At 44.5% G+C, this 23580-nt stretch overlaps 2 protein-coding genes across 2 annotated transcripts; one reads left to right on the top strand and one right to left on the bottom strand.

The window, feature by feature from the left end:
- Positions 1 to 13: 13 nt before the first annotated feature.
- On the bottom strand, positions 14 to 6669 carry cstf1 (cleavage stimulation factor, 3' pre-RNA, subunit 1). The gene is made up of 6 exons (XM_079183956.1): positions 6623 to 6669; positions 6050 to 6270; positions 5683 to 5960; positions 5394 to 5591; positions 4788 to 5178; positions 14 to 1153 (listed from the first exon to the last, which is right to left on the bottom strand). The coding sequence occupies exons 2-6, from the start codon at positions 6216 to 6218 to the stop codon at positions 894 to 896; spliced, it is 1296 nt and encodes a 431-aa protein (XP_079040082.1). The 5' UTR covers positions 6219 to 6270; positions 6623 to 6669; the 3' UTR covers positions 14 to 893.
- A 4024-nt stretch (positions 6670 to 10693) lies between these two features.
- Positions 10694 to 22356, top strand: LOC306694270 (uncharacterized protein). Its single transcript, XM_079157043.1, has 3 exons — positions 10694 to 10777; positions 19529 to 19773; positions 21439 to 22356. Exons 1-3 carry the CDS (start codon positions 10750 to 10752, stop codon positions 22231 to 22233), a joined length of 1068 nt encoding a protein of 355 aa, XP_079013169.1. The 5' UTR covers positions 10694 to 10749; the 3' UTR covers positions 22234 to 22356.
- The last annotated feature ends 1224 nt before the right edge of the window (positions 22357 to 23580 follow it).

The raw sequence follows: 23580 nt of genomic DNA, 5'->3' as shown, positions 1-23580 counted from the left end.
TTTTAATTGTTTATTAAAAATTACTGAATTACAACAAAGAACGCAGACAAAATAGAAAAGTGGGGAACAAAAGACAACAACCCAACTCTGTTGTCAATGACGACGACATACGGCTGAGGAATCTGAAAAGAGTTGAAGTGTCCGAGCAGAGTTTTAAAAAAGGTCTTTCAGGACACATTCTCAAAGTGCGAATATCAAAAAGACAAAACGTGTAAAGAAACGCTGCTTTGCTCTTGAGAAGATGCAACACCTCTTCTTAAAGGGGAACTTCAGTATTTTTCAACCTATTTTGCGATGTTGTGTCTAAGGCCGTGGTGCCATCAGCCAGACCGCATAGCGAGGTGGTCTGGCTCGAGTTCAGTTCTCAGTGAGGTGTAGACAGCATGTGGACACAATCCAGACAAGTTATCAAAACGTCTCCATCATCTTCATCTCGGAGAGAAAAGAGCTGACACCTGCTGGCCGAGTCCTGAGAAGCAAACAGTTCAAAATAAAAGCTTTCAAATTAAACTCAATTACGGGGCACTTTTACTGTGAACAATTTTTAGGAAACGAGATGCGTTCCCTTGTTTTACAGCCGCTCCTTTGACCACGGAACATATCCAATCAGTCAGGTCGTGTGGAGACGCATGTGCCCCATTCAATCACAGAAGTTGTGCCGAAAAGAGAAGTGAAACCACGGCCTACGTGACTGAGGGTGACAAAAAAATGTTGAAATTGAAAAATATAGAAGTTACCCTCTAAGTGCTGTCCCGCAAGTTCCACTGCAAATGACATACAAATGAAAGTCACCACAGATCAGAAGGAAATGGCGAGTTCACAGAGAGTCCAGCATCCTGTTAGGTTCTCGGACGAGGGCCGATGGAGTGAGAGTGGAGAGGGGGAGGGCAGCCTCAGTCCGTGGTGGTGCGGCGGTACCAGAAGCGGGCCCTGAAGTCGTCGCTGCAGGTCATGAAGCCGGGGTTGGTGGGCGAGTGGACGATGCAGCGCACAATGTTGTTGTGGCCCAGAGACAGCAGGTTCTTCCTCTCGGCCGTGCGGGAGTCCCAGCAGCACAGGCTGATGGTGCGCTCGTCCGGCAGCAGCACGTAGTCCTCCGTGTGGTTGAACACGCCCTGCGTGCGATGCATCTGACGGCCGCTCAGCCCCGCCCCTAAAACAGACGGAGACCACACCAGTTTAATCAAGTCGCTGTCATTCAACAATACTTGACCATCGCGCGGTTTACGAGATTACATTTGAACGCATCACGGTAAGCTTAGAATTGACCTTCCGCCAATAGACATTTTTACTGAATAGAGCTTGAATGCATCGTAATGTAACTCAATGTCACCTCTGTTAACGTTAGCGGTTAGCTCCGTCATTTAGCCACGCAGGACTATGCTGCTCAAGGCTAACGTTAACTAGCTCTCCTCCTGCCTATTTATTTTTTTAAGTCTCTGAATATTTATGGTTAATATTTTTTGCAAACATTTCTAAAATCCAGTTTTTTCATTATGGGGTATTGAGTGTAGATTAATGAGGGAAAAACTAATTCCAACGATTCACTCCAGAGGCTGCAACATAATATTAACTTGTAAAAATGAGGAAGATGCCTGTCTGACTCTAGTGTTTGCTTGCTTTGGTTACAGTAAACGTACAAAAAGGAAACTAAACGGCAATACTGTCTGAGAAAAAGCTGTGGCTTCTAGAGGAAACATGAGCAATGTCTTGCATCACCTGCCACACAAACATCATGACGCTACTATATTAGTAAAAGGTATATTTAAAAAATACATTAAACAAGCAGTGTGTGTTCGTATGTTTGATATTTAAAACCGTCTCACGCACGCCACTCGTTCTGCGAGTCCAAAGTTTTTAAATTAAACATTTTGAAGAATTCAAGGTGACAATGGATGAGTCATTGATATTCTAGTATTCCTTTAAGAAACAAAAACTGTTTAGCTCATGACTGACCTGAAAGAAAAAAAGGTTTGAATCATATTTTGCTCTTTATGCATTAGAGCAGGAACCCCCCAAAATGATGATTATAAACCATAATACTATACTACTAATCACAGTAGCCCCGCCCTAAAGCATAATCTGCTTTATGGTCTGTTTGACTCTAAATGGACCATCATTTACTAAATGAACATCATGCTGTGTTGAAGAAGACTTGAAACTAGAGATTGAGACCATAAACTCATGTTTACAATGTTTACTGAGGTAATAAATCAAGAGAGAAGTAGAGTCATTTTCTCATAGACTTCTATACAACCAGAGGAGTCGCCCCCTGATGGACATTAGAGAGAATGCAGACACTTGATCATTGGCTTCACTTTTCAGACCCCGTGGTTGCTGCCTGGTAGCGTCCATTCTGAACATAAAGCCCAACTTCAGTAGAATCTAGCAGGACAACAATCCTAAATATTCTGCCAAAGTACAAAGTACCAAGATGTTTTTATGGACAGTCTTCTCTCTCCAAGTCAGTTACGTCCAACCGATCATGTGTTTGACTCGCTGAAAGAAAGAAGCTGGTGTCCGAGTGTCTCATAGTGATGGACCAAAAGCATCCTCTATAAGATGAGCTCTTAAATAGTTACACCCCATTAACAGGGAAACAGCGACATCACTCAGACTTCATAACCATGAAGTGAAGAGTGTTTTCCTTTGATTCTTATTGTGAGGAAACATACAGATTTCAAAACGAGCCGACGTGATTGTCTTCTTATCTAAAAAATCCAAATTGTGTTGATTCACGCTAAGAAGGAATGACACGTCACTGCCACAAGTATACTGATACTTGAGAAGATGACACATCGGTCACTGATTATTAGCATGCTTTGAATAACAGCTGACGCTGCAACCTCCTGACAATGTGGTCAGTGTGTCGGGTTGGATTTGTGGAAATGAAATAATGATAAATAAACAGCAGCCCAAATAGAAGATAAAAAGCAAAGGGGCAATGCTAGTCGTGATAGGGTGATATGTGGTCAAAACTAACTTTTTTCACAAAATTTCCAAAAAATCATTTCAACCCTAAAGTCAGTGTTAATGTCAAAAATTCGAAATGTTATCTTTTTACCGTCATTGTCATAAACAGTGGTTATTTGCAAACTAGTGAATGAGAAATGATTGTATTTCCATTTAAATATCTTGGTATTAGTAGTTTTAATGATGCATTCTAAGCTCCTTATCGCTCGTGTTGAACAGGTCATAATTACCTCACTAATATCGATTTATATTAAACATCGTTTAAACTGTACTTGTTCAAGTCTCTCACCAAAAACTGTATTTTACAGGATTACATCTCAACACATCTTGATAACGTTATCATTTTTTAAAATGATTTCATTGAATAGAGCATGAAGTATCATAATGAAATTCAATGCATCCTCCGTTAACGTTAGCTCCGCAGGACGGTGCTGTCCACCGGCTGCTAACAGCTAACGTTAACTAGCTCTGCTCCTGTCCACACAGCACACAGGTTCGGTTTCAGTAGCACATGTGCAGCGTTTGGACGGTGAACAAGGTTGGACTACGACACTTTGCGCACTCAGCCACATGAAGGTGTGAAGGACTAGTAAAGGTTTTGTTTGTATTTTGTATACGGAGCCTCTTTCAGGATGAATAGAGCTCGACAGCTGAACTGAAGCTGTAAAACACTTTTTGTTACGAGGCCAATGAGCCCACTTGTTAACGTAATGAAAACACCACATTTAGATGGATGACACCAACCCTGGAGGCAAAAGTTACCGTTACCCCGTGTGTCTGCTTGTTTTGTTGCTGCTGGTATGACGGCTCACTTGGAACAAAAGTAAGGAAATATCTTACTTTTAGTCAAAACTCCTCTTTTTAAATCGAGCGGAACATGAACGAAGCCAAATTGAATCATATCAAACCAGCGTTAAATTACAGCGTATAATAGTTTTGTAAACATACCTTTTGGTATTATATTGGATCACAAACTAAGATACTAATTGAATCGGATGAAAAGGAATAGATCACATTAAGTAAAAAACAAACATGAGGTTGATTTCTGTAAATTCCTCTAGCGTGTCAACAGAGCATGTGTTCTCGATGGTCATTCAGTGTTGATTGAAGCTCGGTGCGTGTCATATCGACCCGGAGAGCTTCTCCTGCTGCGATGTCTCGTGTTCTCTCTGCGTCCAGCAGTCATTTGACGTGGGAGTGACGTAGATGCTGAAAATGGCCTCCCAAAAATATGAGTGCAGAGGATATTATGGATACATTTTACAGTGTTTTGGCTGACTCAGATATTCAGCCCTATTTATTCTGGCCAGAGTATACCGCCACCAGTGACGGGGGCCAAAAGTAAGCTGTTGAGTTGCCTCTCAGCGAAATGCTGAGCGAATACAAGATGGGCTCTTATTGTGAAAGGTGAAAACGGAAGGAGGGAAGCTGTAACACTGCAGTTGTAATGTGGTAAATGATGAAGAGTCATTGCCGTCTTGGTTCACGCTGGGTCGGACTACAGAACCTGTGTTTTGTTTTATATTACTGAGGGTGCCACTCGGCTTCACTATGTTTTGGCTCGATGTCAGTGGCTTGCCCGCAATGCATCCTGGTACATGTAGGTGCAGCCGTCACACCTCCGCGAGCTGGAGAACTCAAGTTTTCCCGGTCAATATAGCACAAACTGAGGAAAGTATTGCCTCAATGAACAACATTGAGCATCAACGCTGTTTGGACATCGATGTAAAAAAGGTGCAGAATTTTCCCTTTGAATATATAAAGCAACATGCGACACGTCTCACTGGGGTTGCGGCGAAAGGCATCCTCCTTACCTGTGTACTTGACCAGTGTCCGGCCCGTGGAGATCTCCCACAGTTTGACCACGGAGTCTTTGCCGCTGGACAGGATGTACTTGGAGTTCTTTGAGAAGACGGCGGAGCACACCTCGGCTCCGTCGTGGGCCTTGTCGAAGGTGGTCACGCAGCGGTTGGAGACGCCGTCCCACAGCTTAATGCTGCCGTCCTTGCTGCAGCTGACGTAGCTGTTGGCGCTGGGGTTGTAGCCGACGCCGCTGATGGTGTCCGTGTGCTGGTCCAGCGGGTTGCAGGACACGAAGCACTGGAAGGTGTTGACGTCGTAGAGGCGGAGGGTGGGGTGTTGCGTTCCCACGAGCAGGAAGTCGCCCGACGGGTGGAAGGAGATCGAACGCAGCATTTCGGCTTCCTGTTTGTGAAACGGATGAAGAGAGTATTGGATTACAAGAGAATTACTGTAGTCGGCATAGACTTAATAAATGAAAATGTTGCAATTTCCCAGCCTTGTTTACTTTAGCTCTGCCATTTTCTATGTAACTCCGCATCTCCCGTTTCAACAGAACAATTGTTGTTTTCCCAAAACCTATGCGGAAAACCAGAGACATATTGTGTACAAAATCTGACCTGTATGTATTTAAATGCTCTTTTTGCAGAGGGCTTTGAGTAGTCAAACAGCTTGAGGGTGTAATCTCTTGAGCCAGAGGCTAGAATCTGTTCAGTGGGATGGAAGGCGAGGCAGGTGACCTCGTCTACGTGGTCATACAGTGTCCGGATCACGGGGTGATTCTCCATGTTTTGCTGCGCTGTCTCATTCATCATCACCTGAAATGTAAAAACACACAAGAAAACAGTAAACATCAACCCCCTGGATTAGAAAACGGTGCAGTGTGCTCTGATGTCAAATCTGCCTCACCTCAATAGGCATAGCACTCTTGGCCAGCATGCGTTCGGTGTCCAGGATCTTGATAGACGCGTCGGCAGAGCCAGTGGCGATCAGCTGGCCATCTCGGCTGTATGAGGCGACACGGCACGGGCCTTTGTGCGATGTTACGTAGCAGGTCTCATACTCCGACGCCTCCGGGGACATGGACTGGACATCGGCATCAAACTCCATATCAATGCCCACGCCCGGTGCCACTGTGTCCGAGCGCCCGATGGCATACTGAACTGCAGCGTCGTCATTCTCCATCCCTGAAAAAAAGGTTGGAAATTGCACAGTTGGGGCCTCCTGAACCATCACATCACTCTAACATGCAAGACGTGGAGGGAACTAGTCATACCTGTCTTTGCCAGCTGCATCAGCTGCTCAGAGGGCGACACTACATTCGGTGGTTTGACCTCAGTGATGAGACTGTTGGCGATGCTGGTGTATCCGTCGTAAAGCAGCTGGCTTATGATGAGCTTGTACAGGTGCTGTCGGTCCTTCAGGGTTGGTTTGGAACGATACATGATGGGTCCGTGTGACTAGAAGGGGCCCCTTCAATGGGGACAACGTAGCCGGCTGAAATAAAGACACAATGTCAACCATTCATCTTCTGACTACGTTAGCCGCTGTTAAGTTATCTCTGTTTTACAAGACGGCAGTGTTATCTAATGCAGTATTGTAGCAAACTAGCTAGCTGTTTATAAACATACACCGTTAGCTGGGACAGCGACAACAAATGAATGGAACTTGTGCTTATGTGCTAATGTTAGCTTGGTGGCTACAGTCTCGACAGAGCAAAAACGACAGAAGTACACGGGCGGATTTGAACCCCGAACCAACTGGACGCCTGTACCATGCAACGACGGCGTTATGTGACATTTAAGGACATGAGCTGAGTATTACATTTTGAAACATAAAAACATCTAACCCTCTTCAAACTTCCAATGGCGCTCCTGGACCCAAACGTGCGTTGCGCCGTACGCATTGACGTCCTACGTCACAGAACTGAAAGACTCTCCAGACCGAGGTTGCCTTCTTGGTAAACGGAATTTTCAGATTCAAAGTGCACGTTTAATCTTTACATATCGGTGTAATACTTTTATTGTGAAAGAGGCAAGGAGGATGGCTTTTAATGTAACTGTTAACACCTTAAACTGTAAAAAGACGTTTAGGGAGGGAAACACGGTGGCCACGCGATGACTATTTATAAATGTAAATAAAACAATACAATTTCAGATTCGTCATCTTCGTTTGACCCCACGTAACGGTCTGTTTCTGAAACAAAATATTAACAAAATAAATATTCCATTGATATAACTGCCTTTTTTGTCATTAAGCTAAAAAAAATAGTTTAGGCTACCATGCGGTGCATTTAGAAGGTACATGAATGCAACATGCCTTTAGTGCAAGCCAAAACACTCAAAAACCGGTCCCTTCTTTCTTTCTTTCTTTCTTTCTTTCTTTCTTTCTTTCTTTCTTTACCTGTTCATGCAAAAACAATAGCCACAATTAAGTTAGCTCATAATTATACTCAGTGCTAAAACAGGAGGAGGATATTTTTCCAACAAAAAAGCTAAATATCTGGCGTTTTCCAGCATCTAAACTGTGAAAATGTGTTGGTTCTCAAAGGCAAAAAAAAAGTAGTTTAAACAGATCATCTTCTTCATCTTGGAAACTATGACGATGATTTCTCTCCTGTTTCTGACATTTTATAGTCTAACAACAACAACAGATTAAAGGATGATATAAAATAACTGTTAGTCAGCCTGGCTTTGAATGTGTTGATATGCTTTGCTTCCCTTACCCGATTTCTTACACATACATCCTTTCTATATGGCCCAGCAGAGGGTAGTACAGCACAAGTACAGCATCTCACACACATCAAGAAAGAGAAGCTGTGAGCTTCTGCTCAGGATTGAGCGCAGCTTTGTTGCCATAATTGCAGTCTTTGCTTGACAGTTGTATGCTTGAAGATGCCTTGTGCTGAACACAGCAGCTAAGGCTGTGTCATAGAGTAAAACAGAGACAGTTATTATGGTTTACAGTTTAACACTGACGGGTACACACACTGTGCTTGGCAGCTTGTAGTGGTGGTGTTATTACTGATGGTGCTGAAGACAAAAGTGGGGCACGAGACTGATATTCTTCATCCGCTGAAAAGGCACAAGTGAACATGTGAGTGGATATAGGCCTCCAGCAATTCAGCACCCACCCACACGCTGTCTCACAGTTGCCACTTCCTGCAATGTGGCTCATCGCTTCATGTGCTGGCAAAAGAAGAACGAAATGGAGTGTAAAACATGCAGATGGATGATGGCAGCTTAGCCTGTTCGAGAGATGGGCCTACGCCAACGACACATCTGTCATTTCATGTGCAAGTGTGTAAAGCAGGCAACTTCAGTCCTCACAACATTAAGTAATATTTTGAGAGTTACGGGCGAGGAACTGTTTGTCCCACGTGACTAAAGATGTGCTTTAGTTGTTCTTGCATGAGCTTTTTGAGCATCGTTTGAGATGTAGGCGTATTTGTGACTACAGGGATCATGTCAACATGTCTCTGACAATTTTACTTCCAATTTATCCACATAGATAAATGTCTAAATAACTGCAACAAAAGGTTCAGAGGCTTCTGAGAGACCCGGAGGAGCAGAAGAAAGCATTGTCTCGCTCTCTGGTCACTGCAGAGCATCAGCTGTAAAACTGGACTCAACCCCCGTATCCTAGTAACCGGAGTAACAAGGCCAAAATATCAACAACATTAAACGCCTGCTGACTGTTTTGGAGAGGACATCTGTGTGAATCCATACAGACTATACACATACTGTGATTGAAAAAACATTTCATCTGAGTCAGTCTCCACCATCATGCCTGAAACTATGCCTCCACCCTGCAGGACTGTGAGCAGTGGGAGAAAACATGCGTGGTAGGAGGTGTCTTGTTACCATGTCAACACAAAGCATGCTCTGGATCGGGCCTGCAGTTGCCTTGGAGACCAGCTAGAGTCAGCAGCAGCGGAATGATATAAAAAGTATTTGTTTTGTTTCAGCAGATGTCATCTGATGATTGCACAGTGGATCCCACACGATGACATACTGTTCATAAAAGATCCCAGCTTTGAAAACATCACTTACATTAGAGCGTAGAGCTTTGGACTTTTTCACGCATTTACATTTAAAAGAAAATTAAATTAACTTAAAGCAGCTATAGCCAATCATTTTGTATTAAAAGGTTCAGCAGTTGGCATTTGCAGCCAATCAGTGCGAGGAAGAGAGGGCCGGCTAGTTAGCTTGACCATCTATGGAGCAAGTGAGGTGGAGGGACCGTTAGAACCAGTGGCAGCTCGCTGTTTGCCTCATTTTCTGTAACCTGTTAGCTGCTAGCCACAGGCACAGGCTCGCCATATTGAGAGCCGTGTGGAGGCAATGGATATGAATGTGTTATTAGGCACCTTTAATTTAGCGACCAACATTTAGCTAAAGAGCCAGATATTTTTCTCAGGAGGTGGTGGTTACCAAAATAGAGTTCAAAGTGTGAGTACTGATTCATACATTTGTCAGGTGGCCAGACATACTATTTTAAATTAATTCTAATTTAGTTATTTTATATTTTTTGATCATTATTTTTCCAGGACTATTTCTCATTGAGATTCAAAATCTCTTTCATAGCCACGAGGGCAGCATAAAAACACATAAAAGACCAATCAGACTTAAAACCAACAGCATACAAATAGCTAAATTATGAAGATTGCAGCTACTGATGAGTTTCAGGAGTCAGTGGAGAACGTTACTTCGTACCTGCTGGAAGTGAGCTGGCAAATATTTGCTAACACATTAGCCACATCAACTTTGTACGGTGATAATATGTCATTGTTGTATACATATATTAAAGTATGAATTCTATGTTTACATCTTGTTGTGCTGCCACCAAGTGTCAACAATTTCAATTAATACAGGTTTAATAATGTTATCCAATGCAGTCACGGTGTAGTTATGCCAACAGCATAATGCAATCTATAACGGGCCACATGAGTCCACATACAATGTGTAATGTACCACTCATACTGTCCAGAGAGACACATACTGATGTCCCAAGGGTGTCACTGGCACTTATATTGGCCATTAGGTGGCCTGACTATGTGGACAAAAAGTGTGTGTACGTGAGAAATGATGTGTTGCATTTGTCTTTTTATGCCACCGTGAGCTGTTAATAAAAAAATAGCAATGATCGGTCCGTTGTCCTCAGGATTTGCCAGATTCCTGAGTTTGAAACGGAGCAATAAAATCGGTTTCCCGTTTCTTATCTGCACCGAATTCTCAGTAAGATGTTATGATGTCAGAAAAACCACACTGTATAAGCACGTGTGGTGTGAACTGGTGTACCCTCTGCAGAATGATACATGCTGTACTGGGGGCTGTGTTGTTGGAGGTGGGAAATTCACTCCAGCCACTCACAACTCATCCATTTGTTCTCTGCCTGAGAGAGTGAGAGCAGTGCATCAACATTAGATTTGCTGCACCCTGGTCCTTGTGGGTGTATGAAATACAGTGCGTGGGTGGAAGTAGGTAGGTGGGGGAGCAAGTAGGCCTATATAAGTGAGCCTCGAACTGGTGATGGTAGAGTCAGTCAGTCAGCCAGCGTGAGTGCTGTAGGTAAGCTTGCCTCCGTCACTGCACTTCCTCTTCCAACAGTTGCTTTCACTTCTGCACCAACACTCTGTATTAGCTTGAAATCCTTCCATCTATGCTTGTCTCTCTGTCTAATCTACGTTTTCAACTTGTCCTCCGGAAGTCTTTGTTTGACAGCTACACACCCACCCAGCCAGCCAGCCAGCCCTTCTCCCTCCCTCCCTCCCTCCCTCCCCTCTGCCTCGCCACTTTCATAGTGCATCTTCTCTCTCATTTGCATTTGTTCCGCTTCCTCAACAAGAAACAGTTCTCGTGAAAGAGCTGTGAGGGAATGAGAAGGAACACACTTGCCCGGATGACAGAACAGATTGAAACGTGCACCGAGGACGGGGCTGTTAGGTGGAGGAGGCTTTCTCAGCTGCTCGATTGTATGCTGAGTGAAGTACAAAGTAGGAAAGGTAAGTGACTTCTGTAGGATGGTTTTATACAGTTTTCTGTTGCATCTTACTTTGGGAATGTTCTGGTTCCTCGTTCTGTTATTCTTACAATCTGTGATGGCAACGCCAATTTCCTCTTCTCAAACGTCCCCTCGTCTTCCCCATGTTTACATTTTCACGCCACCAATTTTTGCCGATGCTTATTCTTACTGCAAGCAGAAGCTGTTTTTTGTACAGTTTGACCTTTTTTTAAACCCAAGTGCTTGTAAAATAAAACATCCCTTTGAATAATTAAAAAGTAGGGATGATACCAATATCGGGCCGATAGCGCCTCAAACAGCTGGATAGGGTATCATGACAATGGGGCTGATCTATTCAGTTACTTTCCTTGTATATATACGATACACAATATATACTGGAATTTATATTCTGGTGTAATTTCTGACCAAGTTGGGGCTGCATTAAAAAGGTTTACACTTGAATTGTATTTCCTGTTCATTTCAAAGATATTTTACCAAGTTGCTAGTGCCACTTAACATTTTAATAATAAAAAACAATGAGTAAGCTCAGGTATCGCTATCGGGACTAAAAAAGTCAGATCAGTGCATCTCTATTAAAAAGGTCCACACTACAGTCGTATGTCATTATGGAGTGGCGGCATGTGTGACAATATGACATAATAACATATCTGAAAGGAAGTGAAAGCACATTACAGTAAGAGGGTTAAGTTAAGTTAATAATTCTTGAGAAATACACTCACATTGCTCCTCGTTTTTACTCAAACACGAACAGAGACAAACTTTTCCTCAGTTCATGGCACCGCAAAAAGTCTCTCGTGCTCTTGCTGCACAACTAGCAAAGCACATGCTCCGTACAAACTGCTCCTCTGTGGGTGAATTCTGCAAAATCACGTAGAACATACATGGACGAGCAGCATCACAGCAACAGGAAATGAAATTTGCTTGAAATAATACAGGCTGTTTCCTCTTTTCACATCGGCGGCTTCTTTATGCTCCAATTGCATTACTGTACAAATGTGACATTCTGACGGGAGACAAAGCTGCCACATGCCACTGTGAACATCAAGGGTGTGCCATTTAATCTGCGCAGCCTGGTGACAGTGGCAACCGCTAATGTCAGCAGACACATTTCACTCCGATAAAAGCCTCTGATACGAATACATCTGCTCTTACTCCCTGATGTGAGTCACTCTCCTACATCATTCCCCGTTTCTCTCCACTCTTTATACACAATTCCATCCATGTGTGTGTATTTCCACTGCCTGCAACATATCTTCAGAGTTGTATTCCTCACCACCTGCTCTTGACACATAGCAGAGATTCACTGCTTTTCTCTGAGAGGCTTTTCAGATATATCATTTATGTTCATGCTGTAGAGTCATTGCAAACCATATCTCCCTGGATCTTATCAACATGCAAGACATCCAGACTGGATTAAGTAGCCATCTGCCCAAAAGGGTACTGCATATCTGTTATCATGAACAGCTTCAGTGCATGCTCCTTTTTTTCTGTTCCACTGGGTTAAGAGCAAGACCTGTAAAACATCCCTGCTTAAAATAGATGGATCGGCCCTGTTTGATCTGAGGCAAAGCAGAGGTCTAATGCAAACTGTTCCTATCTACAGGTAATTAGAGACCTGGCACTGGTACATCACGACAGCAGCAGGGTTACCATGGAGACTGGCAAGCCGGGATTGGTGAGTGCTCCAGTGCACATCAGCTCCGTCGCAGCGCAGACAGAGAAAAGGATGGACATCCAGGCCCCGCTGACAGCTGTTTACATCCGCACGGTGCCCGCTCTACCAGCGCAGCCTTACCCCCTCGTGCCTCCAGCGGCCGCCCGGGAGCCAGCCACACTCCATCTGGCAATGCCGCCGCTTTACTCCAAGGAGACGCTCCCCTTCCTGACACTCCATATTGCTGGTGGATTGCAGTCTCAGCCGGGACTGAGTCTGGCAGCTGCTGTTCCTGCAGTCAGACCCAAGTCGGCAGGAAAGCACGTGTGTCCTCACTGTGGACGGGACTGTATGAAGCCCAGCGTGCTGGAGAAGCATCTCCGCTGCCACACCGGGGAGCGGCCTTACCCCTGCATCACTTGTGGAGTTTCTTTCAAGACTCAGAGCAACCTTTACAAACATAAGCGTACACAGGCTCATGCCCGCCTCTCGTCTGAATCAGAGCCAAGCAGCCTGGACAGCATGTCCGGCTCCAGAGAGACCTGTACCTCCAGTTTGTCTTTGGATGAGCGCAGCGAGGATTCGGGCAGCATGGACAAGGAAGCCACACTACCTACTGATGAGATCACCTGTCCAGCCAGTACTGCAAAGGTCTATTCTGTAAAGTCACAAGGTTCTGTGAGTGAGCAGAATGCGTTGACCCTTGCAGGTCAGAGGACGGAAGTAAATGAGATGGAAGCAAAGGTGAAGGAAGTACAAAAACAGAGGATGGAAAACGAAAAACCTCCGTTAACTGCCAGTCGACATCTTCCCCTTCAGAGGCAAGAAGCCACTCTGTTCTCCAAGCAGTGGGAGAGCTCTGTTTCCAGAGGGAAATCGCAGAGCCACGAGAGCACAGACTCAGGCTTCAGTGAGAGCAGTGACCACTACCCGAGCCCCGGCAGCGTTTTACCCGACCACAGTATGGATTCCCTCACCAAATCCACCAAGGAGCATCTTTCAGAAACCGCCAGTGCACAAACACCTCCTGGTCCAGGCCAAGGTGGACAAGAACCTAGATGCACTGCAAGGGAGCAGGAGCAGAAGATGCTGGAGGAGCGCATATCTAAGCTGATTTCAGAGAATACAGCTGTTGTGGAGGACAAACAGCTAGAGCATGTAAGGCCGCGGAAGACAGTTCTGTCAAAGCAGGGAAGCATTGACCTCCCCATGCCGTACACGTACAAGGACTCCTTTCATTTTGATATGAGGATCGGTAAGGCTCCCAATGTTGGGTTACAAAGAAGCAGGAACCCCGAATTCTACAGCTCTGTGCCCACTCAGCGATCCAACACCATGGAGCATGCCCCCTTAACCCGCAGCAACTCCCTCCCTTTCAGTGTTACCCTCCTGCAGCATGAGAGGAGCAGCCCAACCTCTTCCTTTCAGAGCGATTATGTAACACTCGTCCGGAGGGGAAGCTCTGGCCAGATCAATCCGACAGGTTTCGCAATGAAGCCTGTGAACCAACATTCATCCGCCCACCGCCCATTGGTCCGGCAGACAGCTGTAGACGGCAACCACGCAACAGACGGTCTCTTTGCAAATTCATCTGTGGAGGAGGCGTGCGCCAGCAGCCTCAGCTGCGAAGGGGATGGCGGTGACATTTGTGGAGAGCCAAGCAACAGAAAGTTCCGGAGGAAGAAAACACAAAAGTTTGCCTACGACAAGTGGTATATGTACGGGGGAGGGACATTTAAGAAGCTCTACAACGCCGAGAAGGCCGGCGATGATGGTGTCAGCAAAGGCAGGAAATGTCCGGCAAACCCAGAGCACGAGGTTGTTCAGGGCCTGCCGAAAAGGTCATCAGCAGTTCAGAAGGAGACGGCAACAACAATGACCTTCACAAGCAGCAGTGCAACAGCGTGCCAACCAGGCTGCCCTCCTTCCAAACTGTCCCTCGTCTCTGCTGTGGATTTGAATGTCAAAGCTGGCCAGCTTCACACATCGTGCAGCTCTCTCAAGACTCCACTTCGGAGAAACCTGTCTTTGTCAGTACTGCCATTATCTTCAGTTGGATCATTGGTTAGCCACCAAACAGACAGCATGAGCAGAGCAGAAGCAAGGAGAACTGTTGATGGAAAAAAACATACCGACTCCACCTTGCAGCTGTGTGGAGCACATGTTCCCTCAGACAGGAAAAAACTGAAAACTGAGGACAAAATAATTTTCCCTCTGGAGATGAAATCCGACCAAAACACACCGACCCATCCCCGTCCCTCTGTCACTGGCAGTGCGCCACAGCAGGATACAAATCTCAGTTACATCAACCTCCAGAAAAATCAGAAACATACTCAGCTCACAGCAGCTCTCTTCCCAACGTGCATAATCAATGCAAATACACCGTCTGTCAGCTGCTCGCCTGCCAAGGCCAGCTTTCTGCCCAAGTATCAGCTAAAGTTACCTAATGCCGCTGAACCTGATTCAAATACTTCTCCACGTGTTGTGGATAAACCGCCAGGAACTGGTGGCCACACTATCACCTCTGCTCGGTCATCTCCTCGCACAGAGATAACCTCACTCTCGGTCAAAACTTGCGAAAAGAAATTTGATGTTCCCGCCACCTCACCGTTGACTTGTGGTATTAAAAAGACAAATGCTTGCAGTTCCACACAAGACCAGCACAACTCGTCGTGCACAGCCACGACCCTTTGTCGGGCTGAAACACCAAGACTGAATCCAAATGCAACATCTTGTTGTGCTGTCGTGCACAGGCAATCTTCAGCAACCACAATAACCACAACCTGCCTGCAAAATGATCGAGCAGGATTATGCAGCACTTCAATACAGCCCTCCCAATCTGGAGCGGGCTCAGAGCCTTTGCAGTTACCCGTTTCACCCACGGTTCCGCACTTCCCTGTTGCACCTACTATAACCACAGCAAACAATCCGTCACCTGCGGCGGTCACTGCGGCTTTTGCACAAGGTCAACCTAACCCAAACCCGCGCACACAACTCTCGCCAGCGTCAGACCCTTTAAACAGCGCACACGTCACCCCAGTCGTACCTTATCACATTGTACCATTTGACCAGATGCAGCCAGATGCCCAGAACGTGTTTCACGTTCACACGGCAGACCTCCAGATCTGCTTTCAGATCATATCTGATGAGCAGCTGGCTCTCATTGAACCCCAGATCGAGAGGCAAGCAGGTAGTGTCGTCTCGCAGAGGCGTGACGTGGAAGGAATCCAGAACACCGTGCAAAGCTCTGTCGCAATGGAAAGTAGTAATGATGGAAGGGGCCATCAACAGCCAGGACATCAACAGGGGTTGTACCAAAGTGAGTCTTCACTCACACTTGACCAAAAGAGAATAAAACCTCCGCTGTCTGCACAATTTGGGATGGGAGAGCCAATTCTCCACCTGACCGAACTTCATGATTCCACTCAGGCTACAGAATCAGCTGAATCTACACGCCCACACAAACACGGTCATGTAAACACGGTCACTGTGACTCAGAGCTGTACGGGTGATGTTATGTCAACTGCTGCTTCACCCAAAGGTTTAGAGTCAGGAAGGAGCCAAACTTATGAGCAGGAGCAAACCGTTTCTCTGAACCGCTGTGCTGAGGAGCAGCTTTTGCCGAACAGGAGGGTCAGCCAAGGCGGATTGATCTCTCAAACTCTCTCTGGCCAACACAAGATCAGCGAGACCCCTCTCTCTCCGAGCACAGTAAATCAGAATAATAGTGAAAGACTGGGCAAGGAAAGCAAACTTCAAAATCAAGCAGCTCCATGTTGTGTAGGCACAGTGAGAGCAACAGGCGAAGCCTCTGCATGCAAAAGCAGCAGGCCAGAAAGCGGGGCAACCCACCCGCCTCTGCAGGTTGGACTCGTTCAGGCCTCCGGTGCTTCGTGTGTTGATGAATCTCCTGGGTCAGTGTCTTCATTTTCCATCAATAAATGCAATTTTTTCAGACAGTTGAACCCACACATGTCCAGCTACTGCACTAATCTAATGGAAACTACATTATCGGAGGCTCCGGATTCATCTAAACATGCAAACATGGGATGTGACAGGTTGGGATCTTCAGACGATTCGGCCCCTTTACAGGAAGTGACTCAGGATGTAATCAGCTCAACCCATTCAGAAAAACAACTCGCTCAGTTTATGTCAGTGTCTTCTAACATCCAGGTAGAAAGACCCAAAGACACCCCAGCTGTGCTTACAAGTATTCAGAGCCATACTGCAGGTATATATGACTATTTTAATTGTATTAAGTATTCATATTGGGTATAATGTGAATGATGTACAGTGCAGTGCATGGATTGACGATTTGTAAACCAGAATATTGGATTTAAAAGGTGCTCAATACAAAATTCGGAGCATATCCATATTCGTGCTGTATCAATGCTCTGATATCGAATTGAGCACCTTTGTGCTTGTTAATTTCATAATTTACTATGAAGGTAAATAGTTAACTTTAAGAGATGTTTGATAGTGTTCACATCCGTATTAGGTGAAAAGTTCAGGACTGTTTAGTGTATAGTCCCCAGATTCTGCGACAATGTAGAAATATAACCTTAAACATACAGTAAGACCTCATTTCAATGACGTGTGTTCCACTGCTGAAGACCAGACTGAGGGCAATAATCAAGGTCTACAGGCCCCCAAAGTCCCCTAAAGTCCCGGGTTCACTGTCCTTGGTGTATGGTAATATGGGTCTTTGAAGAAAGGATCAGGCAATCTTCTTCAAAAACGCTTTACAAAAAAATTCTCTTTACATCCCGACGCCAATCAATGAACCAAATGCTCTGATTAAAAAATCCTCTTTCTGTGGCTTTTGCAGGACTAAGCCAATCCAATCATTTTATTTGGGCCTAGACATACCTGCCTGCCACTCTACCCGTGCACCCATTGCTCGGAACCTGCTAGCTTGACAGCTATGAGTACTAACAGTAGCCATGTTGGTTGTTTACCTTCATTATGACAATTTTGGGTGAGTGTCTATGGAGGGAGGCCTGAAGGGACGGGCTGTCAGTGTGGCCGACATGGCGAGTGCATTTTGGGGCTAGTGCTGCGAGCTGCTTTTATTGGAAAAGAGTCGGCAACACTGGGCTGAGTTTACAGGTCAGATCATTGTTCAGATGTAGCATACTCTTGCTAGTTTCTCAACTTTACCAACCCCAGCTTTAATGAGGTCTTCTGTAATTTCCAAATGTTTTGTGAATGTTTTAATATCTTCATTATGTTTATATGGTGTTGACATGGTGCATATTCCTACAGTTCCATTTCATTTGAGAGTGAGAGGATACAATGTACCGAGAGAAGGTTGTGGTGGAGAGACTTGTGGTCTCTTCAGGGACCGTGACCCATATTGTCCTCATGGCCTCAAGTCATTTTAAATCAAAAGCAAAAAAAGAAAATGTTTGATCATAATTTGTTCAAAACATTGAGGTGTAAAAAGGATTACAAATACTGTTCACCTGGTGTGGATGTGAACAGCCTCAAATGAAGAGAGAAAACACAACAACAATGTGTCTGATCTGAGACTGATGTGCAGACTGCACTGGATTTGCAGAAGTTTGATTCTGAGCACAAGTCAAGTCAGGAAGCAGTTTTACCCACAAGGTGGCAGCATGTGATCAGTGCTTTTGCAGAATGGAGGCCTCGTCTTAACCCAGTTTTGTGTACTGCAGAATTACCAAAACTTGATGTGGAGATCGGGAAATTAAACGCACCATTGGGAATTTTAATAATAGACAAATGACAGTTTGCTTAAAAATCTCTCCATTTGCGGTATGAAATCCTGGGGACAACTCTCGCTCTTTAATTTGGCTCATTATCGTGACATGTGAGTTGGCCCCCAGACTTTCTCAGAGAACTGTGGGGTCCTGCAGTATTTGACGGTGTCATTCGACCCTCTGTTTAAATTAAAGAAGATTACAGAGAATAACAAAGTTAAAAGGTCATTGTGGGGAGCACAGAAAACCTCCTCCCTCTGCCTCTAGGCTAAACAGATACAGATCTAAGTTTATAGCCCAGGTGAATACTTACAATAGGGAAGTTTACAAGATTTATGTTTTGTATGCAAATGAGACATTCCCTTATAAATTATGTACCAATACCATACATTTCCATAACATAAATCTGATAGTAGGACAAAGCCAGTTTCAAAATTCATTCATATTAGAGTCAAAGCTTTTTGCAGAGGGAAATAAATCATAAATGTATCCATGGAGACCATGTTTTTCCAGAACAGAATGTTGTAAATGTATAAATCAGTCAATGAATAATATATGAACAAACCCGTCTGTAAAAACCTTTAGAATATAGATGGACAACTGCTGGAAAGGTTGTTGTATGTAAGAGCTACTGAAGTAGAGATTTCTGGCTCAGAGTGAAAAAAAACTCACACTACAGGTGAATAGGGTAAAAAAACAACTAATATATATCACGTGAAACTTCTCCAGTTGATTGCTTACATTAAGACAAATAGTTCTTTGTTCTGCTCTGAAATGTGATATAAATATGGGATATGTAGCATTATCTAATGGTAACTTTTGGTGAATTTAAGAGAAATCTGCGGCCACAAACACACAAAGTGAAATAAACACTTTAATGTGTATTTTGGATGTTTCCCTTCCACACATGTAAGAATACTAGCGCCACAAATCTCCAGAATGGAACAATGCATGAAAAACAAATGTTCGGTCTGGAGCATCTCGCCAGTGTGTGTGTGTGTGTGTGTGTACATTTGTTTTCCATAAAGACGATATTCTCTCCACGGCATATGATGTCTGACCACATTGCTCCATGTGAACCATGCTTTCTTTTAGTGTGGTCGAAGGCCCGGTAATATGAATGTTAAAATGACAAAAAGAATACATTCATTATTATAATTCAATTTTGATTCATTCATCATGATTTATTTGGTTAGGCTTTTATCCCAAATGTCAATGTAACCACCAGTTTCTATACGCAGGGTTTTCACATAAACTGTATAATCTCCATCTTAGTTCAAACTGATTGATCAGCATTAACACTGTGGACTCGCTGCTCTAAAGAAAACAACTGTTGTTTTTTTCCTTCCCCGAGGACTTCTGGAGGGATGTGCGGCCCAGAAGGAGACATTGGGACGTGGAGGGACCCCAGTGCGGCCAGACGGCACAGACGGCACAGACGGCACAGACGAGAGGCCAAAGCCGAGCCAAGAGGCCTGGAGGACAAACCCGCAACGCGTGGAGGACGAGAACAGAGGAGGCGAGGCCGACTTGGTGCCGGGACGGCGGGACAAGGCCGAGTTCACCTGCACATACACGCCGATAACAGATACGTCAGAGGTGAGATGGAATTAATCCATTCAACGCTCACTGGATGCATGTTTATACATTCCAGACATTAAAAACATCTACAGCCCAATCACAAACATGTAAACTTAGATCCTCACCACTGGTAACACACACACACACACACACACACACACACACACACACACACACACACACACACACACACACACACACACACACACACACACACACACACACACACACACACACACACACACACACACACACACACACACACACACACACACACACACACACACACACACACACACACACACACCAACCCCCTCACACTCCAAATTACACACAGGCAAAAGTGACACAGGAATGTCTCAACACATACAGGATTCTTTTCCATCCAGCTGTCTTTCTATTTTATTCTATTTCATAGTTTTAATTATTTTTAAACTCTAAAACTCTCCACAAGTCCCCCCACAGCAAGATATATTCAGACTGTTTTAGGTTTTAGCTGTAATGCGTTTGTTTCTGAAATGTTTTTTTTTTTTTTTTTTTTAAATAGTTGCAGCACAATAAATATATGGTCCCCAAGACGTGCGTCGAGCAGAGAAGAATGCGGTTCGAGAAGGAGAAAAGATTTACTCAACAAAACAAATATGCTTGACAGAGATGTATTTCACTGAAACCACAGGCGGCAAGTGAAGTATAAATCATGAGGCTTCATGAGCCTTTTTGCCAAAGTTGAAAACATCGGCAATATATTAGAACAAAAGAAAACCTAGACAGCTGACAGCAGTTACATAGGCAGCAGCACGGGCGCTGGAATAGTGGGGAACTCTCAGGTCAAAGCCAAGTATTATGGTACGGAAAACCTGTAATGTCTAAGCTTATGGCGTTTAACGTGTTGAACCTTTATCAGTCCTAATCATGATTAGTAACCACAGTCTAGGTCGGCCCGGTACAGTTTGAACAATTTGTTCAGGGATGGTGTTGGAGCTCTGGTAGTGACTTTTCAATCACAGTAGCCTCGCCCTAAAGCATACCCTGCTTTATGGTCTGTTTGACTCTAAATGGACCATCATTTACTAAATGAACATCATGCTGTATTGAATAAGACTTGAAACTAGAGATTGAGACCATAAACTCATGTTTACAATGTTTACTGAGGTAATAAATCAAGATAGAAGTAGAGTAATATTCCCATAGACTTCTATACAACCAGACTTCTTTTTGCAACTGAAGGAGTCGTCCCCTACTGGCCATTTGATGAAATGCAAGTGAAAGACACTTCCGCATTGGCTTCAATTTTCAGGACCGGAGGTTGCTGTCTGGATTTTCCAAGATGGAATGGAACAGGATGAAACAAAAACATATGAATGGTTGCTTCACCAGTGCGAACACAGCATTAGCGATCACTGTGTCCTCTCTCCCAGCAGGAAGGGACGGGCCGTGCTTTTCCCGGTGTGACTATCCACCCCACCGGACCCATCTTGAAACACAAACCTTTTAAAATGTCATTTTAAAATGAACAACATTTTGGACCTCAGATCCTCTAATAGAGTAGTTATTCTCAACCACTGGTGCCCAATCTAGTGGGCCACGGAGATACAGCCAAATCGTTCAATTATATAAAAAAAACAATTACAATGACTGTATTATTGTCGCAGTATGACGGTAACATTCTTGTCTTATTAACAGGAAGAAGACGGAGCGGTCAAGGTGGATCCCTTCAAACACTCTTGGCTGTCTGAGCAACATCTTCAGCATCTTTCCCAGACGCACTCAGGAATGTCTGAATACCCTCCACGGAGCCCTCAGCAAGCTCTGAGCGACCTTAATTCAACGGCCAGCGGCGGTCAGACCGGCCTTTTCAATTCTCCACAGCTCCCGTTGGATATGAACAACTTTTGTTTCTCGCAACAACACTGGGAAAACAGCAGCATCCATAACCAACAGGTCTCATTTGAATCTAGTTTGAGTCAGCGTATCAAAGCGCGGGCCCAATTAGCAGAGACACAAAATGCTTTCTCGCAAAGTAAGTCCGGCACTCAGCAAACGCAAGCATTTCCACACCAGGACAGAAAGCAGAGTAACATCAGTCCTGTGCAGCAAGGACATACAGATTATAAATTGACAATAGGCAGTCACACGAGCCCAAGTGTCTCGCCTGATTCTGATTCTATTCAAGTCAGTAGAGCTGCTGCTAGGTCGACGGGGGAAACCCTCGCATCAAACAACGATGTGCTGGATAATAATGCCGCACCACCATCAGAGCCTTTTCGATTCCCAGAACCTAATGATTATATTGACACCAAGGACGAGGCACCAAATGACTTCAACAAATACCAGTCTTTTTTCTTGTCCAGCCAGCTCAATGGCTTCCAGCCGGCCGAGTGTCTGACCGGTGGAGTGCGGCCCGTGCAAAGCTGCCAGGACCACACAGAAGACACCAGCAGCAGCGACGATGAAGGGAAGCTCATCATCGAGCTTTAGCTGAACAAACACATGCTATTTGGAATTTGATCTGCTGCAGATTTATGACAACAGTTAAGCAAAGCTGAGAACCACATGTGTACACTCAAAAAGGTCAATATTTGAATAAAAAAAGGAACTGTCGTTGACTTTCATTTTGAGTAATACATAAAAAAGTAAATGTCGTAATAGTGTAGGTAGAGTGCAAGCTAATGCTACGTTAATGTCCTATCGTGTTATTAAGAGTAATTACAAGCTGAATAGGAAATACTGCTTACGTAAGCCTCCGAGTCAGAATTCCAGGAATTTATCTCCCACATGGAAACAAGAGCCGCAGCAATTACTGAACCAGTCACAAAACATCAGCAAAGCCACCGTCGCCGGCAGTTACAACCAAATACAATCCAATATTAAGACTAATGGGGACGATCATGATAATTAAAAGGTCAGGTCCATTATTATTTCATTTATCTTTGTTATTCTTGTTGAAGTTGTATTAAAGTTATATTAAGATGTATTAAAATCTCAACATTCACCTTTTGGTCGAGGTATGCATGTGTTAGCGTCAAAATGCTAATCTCTCATGTGACCTGACATAGGTGTCTGTATAATGGGGAGCTAAGCAATGTGCTGCTGTGGACGCAATATTAGTCCAGATAACGATAACACAACACAAACAAACTAGCCAATGAAGACAGCAGAAGACCAGCAACTCTCCGCGAGGTAGAATGACTGTTTCTGTGCCTTTGAAGAGAGCAATATAATTGCTTCAGTTCCACAATCGTAAAGGGCTTTCTGATCACACGGTTAAACGGTGAAAATATTCTAATGTAGCATACACTTTATGAATTTTCAGGTGGGCTTTTTATTAGGTGGCTAAAATATGTTTTTCTGCTGCTCCCATCCACAGCCGCTTTATCTTGCCGTCAGGCTAGTTGCCTTTTCCGATGGGCAACTAGCAATATATTCTTTCACCTCTTTACTTATAACTGGCCACCAGAACCGTTGACGGATGAAACTCCGACCGCTACCCGGATGACAGGTACATTTCGAAGAGTGTCTCCATTGGATGACCCGAGACCCAAGTGGCTCGGGGACAAGAAGGCGGTTCAGTGGGAAGCCCTCAGGTACCTGCACCCTCTTGAGTGAACGCCTGACCTCGTTCTCAATTCCTCACGTCAGGGATAGCTTAGCCAGTAGTTCACGGTTGCCCACATCATAGTTTCTCTCTTCTGAAGAGTTTTCTGGAAAAGAATGTAGAGGGATGAACCTGTACCTTCATCTTCGTGAGGTCGGAGTAGAGTCCTGAGGTTCCATTACTTTCTCCAGTAGGAGGTCAGAAACTCTCGCATTAGCAATCAACAGCAT

The sequence above is a fragment of the Pholis gunnellus genome (genome assembly GCF_910591455.1).
Source record: "Pholis gunnellus genome assembly, chromosome: 3".
NCBI classification, from domain to species: Eukaryota; Metazoa; Chordata; class Actinopteri; order Perciformes; family Pholidae; genus Pholis; species Pholis gunnellus.
The sequence above is the reverse complement of the archived record's forward strand: the minus strand, read 5'-3'. Positions and strand labels throughout refer to the sequence as shown.

Coding starts and splice junctions, on each gene's coding strand:
- cstf1 (XM_079183956.1), bottom strand. CDS start 6,218: ATGTATCGTTCCAAACCAACCCTGAAGGACCGACAGCACCTGTACAAG. Junction 5,961..6,049: donor GATGCAGCTGGCAAAGACAG/GTATGACTAGTT, acceptor CCTTTTTTTCAG/GGATGGAGAATGACGACGCT. Junction 5,179..5,393: donor GAGCATTTAAATACATACAG/GTCAGATTTTGT, acceptor TTTCACAAACAG/GAAGCCGAAATGCTGCGTTC.
- LOC306694270 (XM_079157043.1), top strand. CDS start 10,750: ATGCTGAGTGAAGTACAAAGTAGGAAAG. Junction 10,778..19,528: donor TGAAGTACAAAGTAGGAAAG/GTAAGTGACTTC, acceptor TCCTTCCCCGAG/GACTTCTGGAGGGATGTGCG. Junction 19,774..21,438: donor CGATAACAGATACGTCAGAG/GTGAGATGGAAT, acceptor TCTTATTAACAG/GAAGAAGACGGAGCGGTCAA.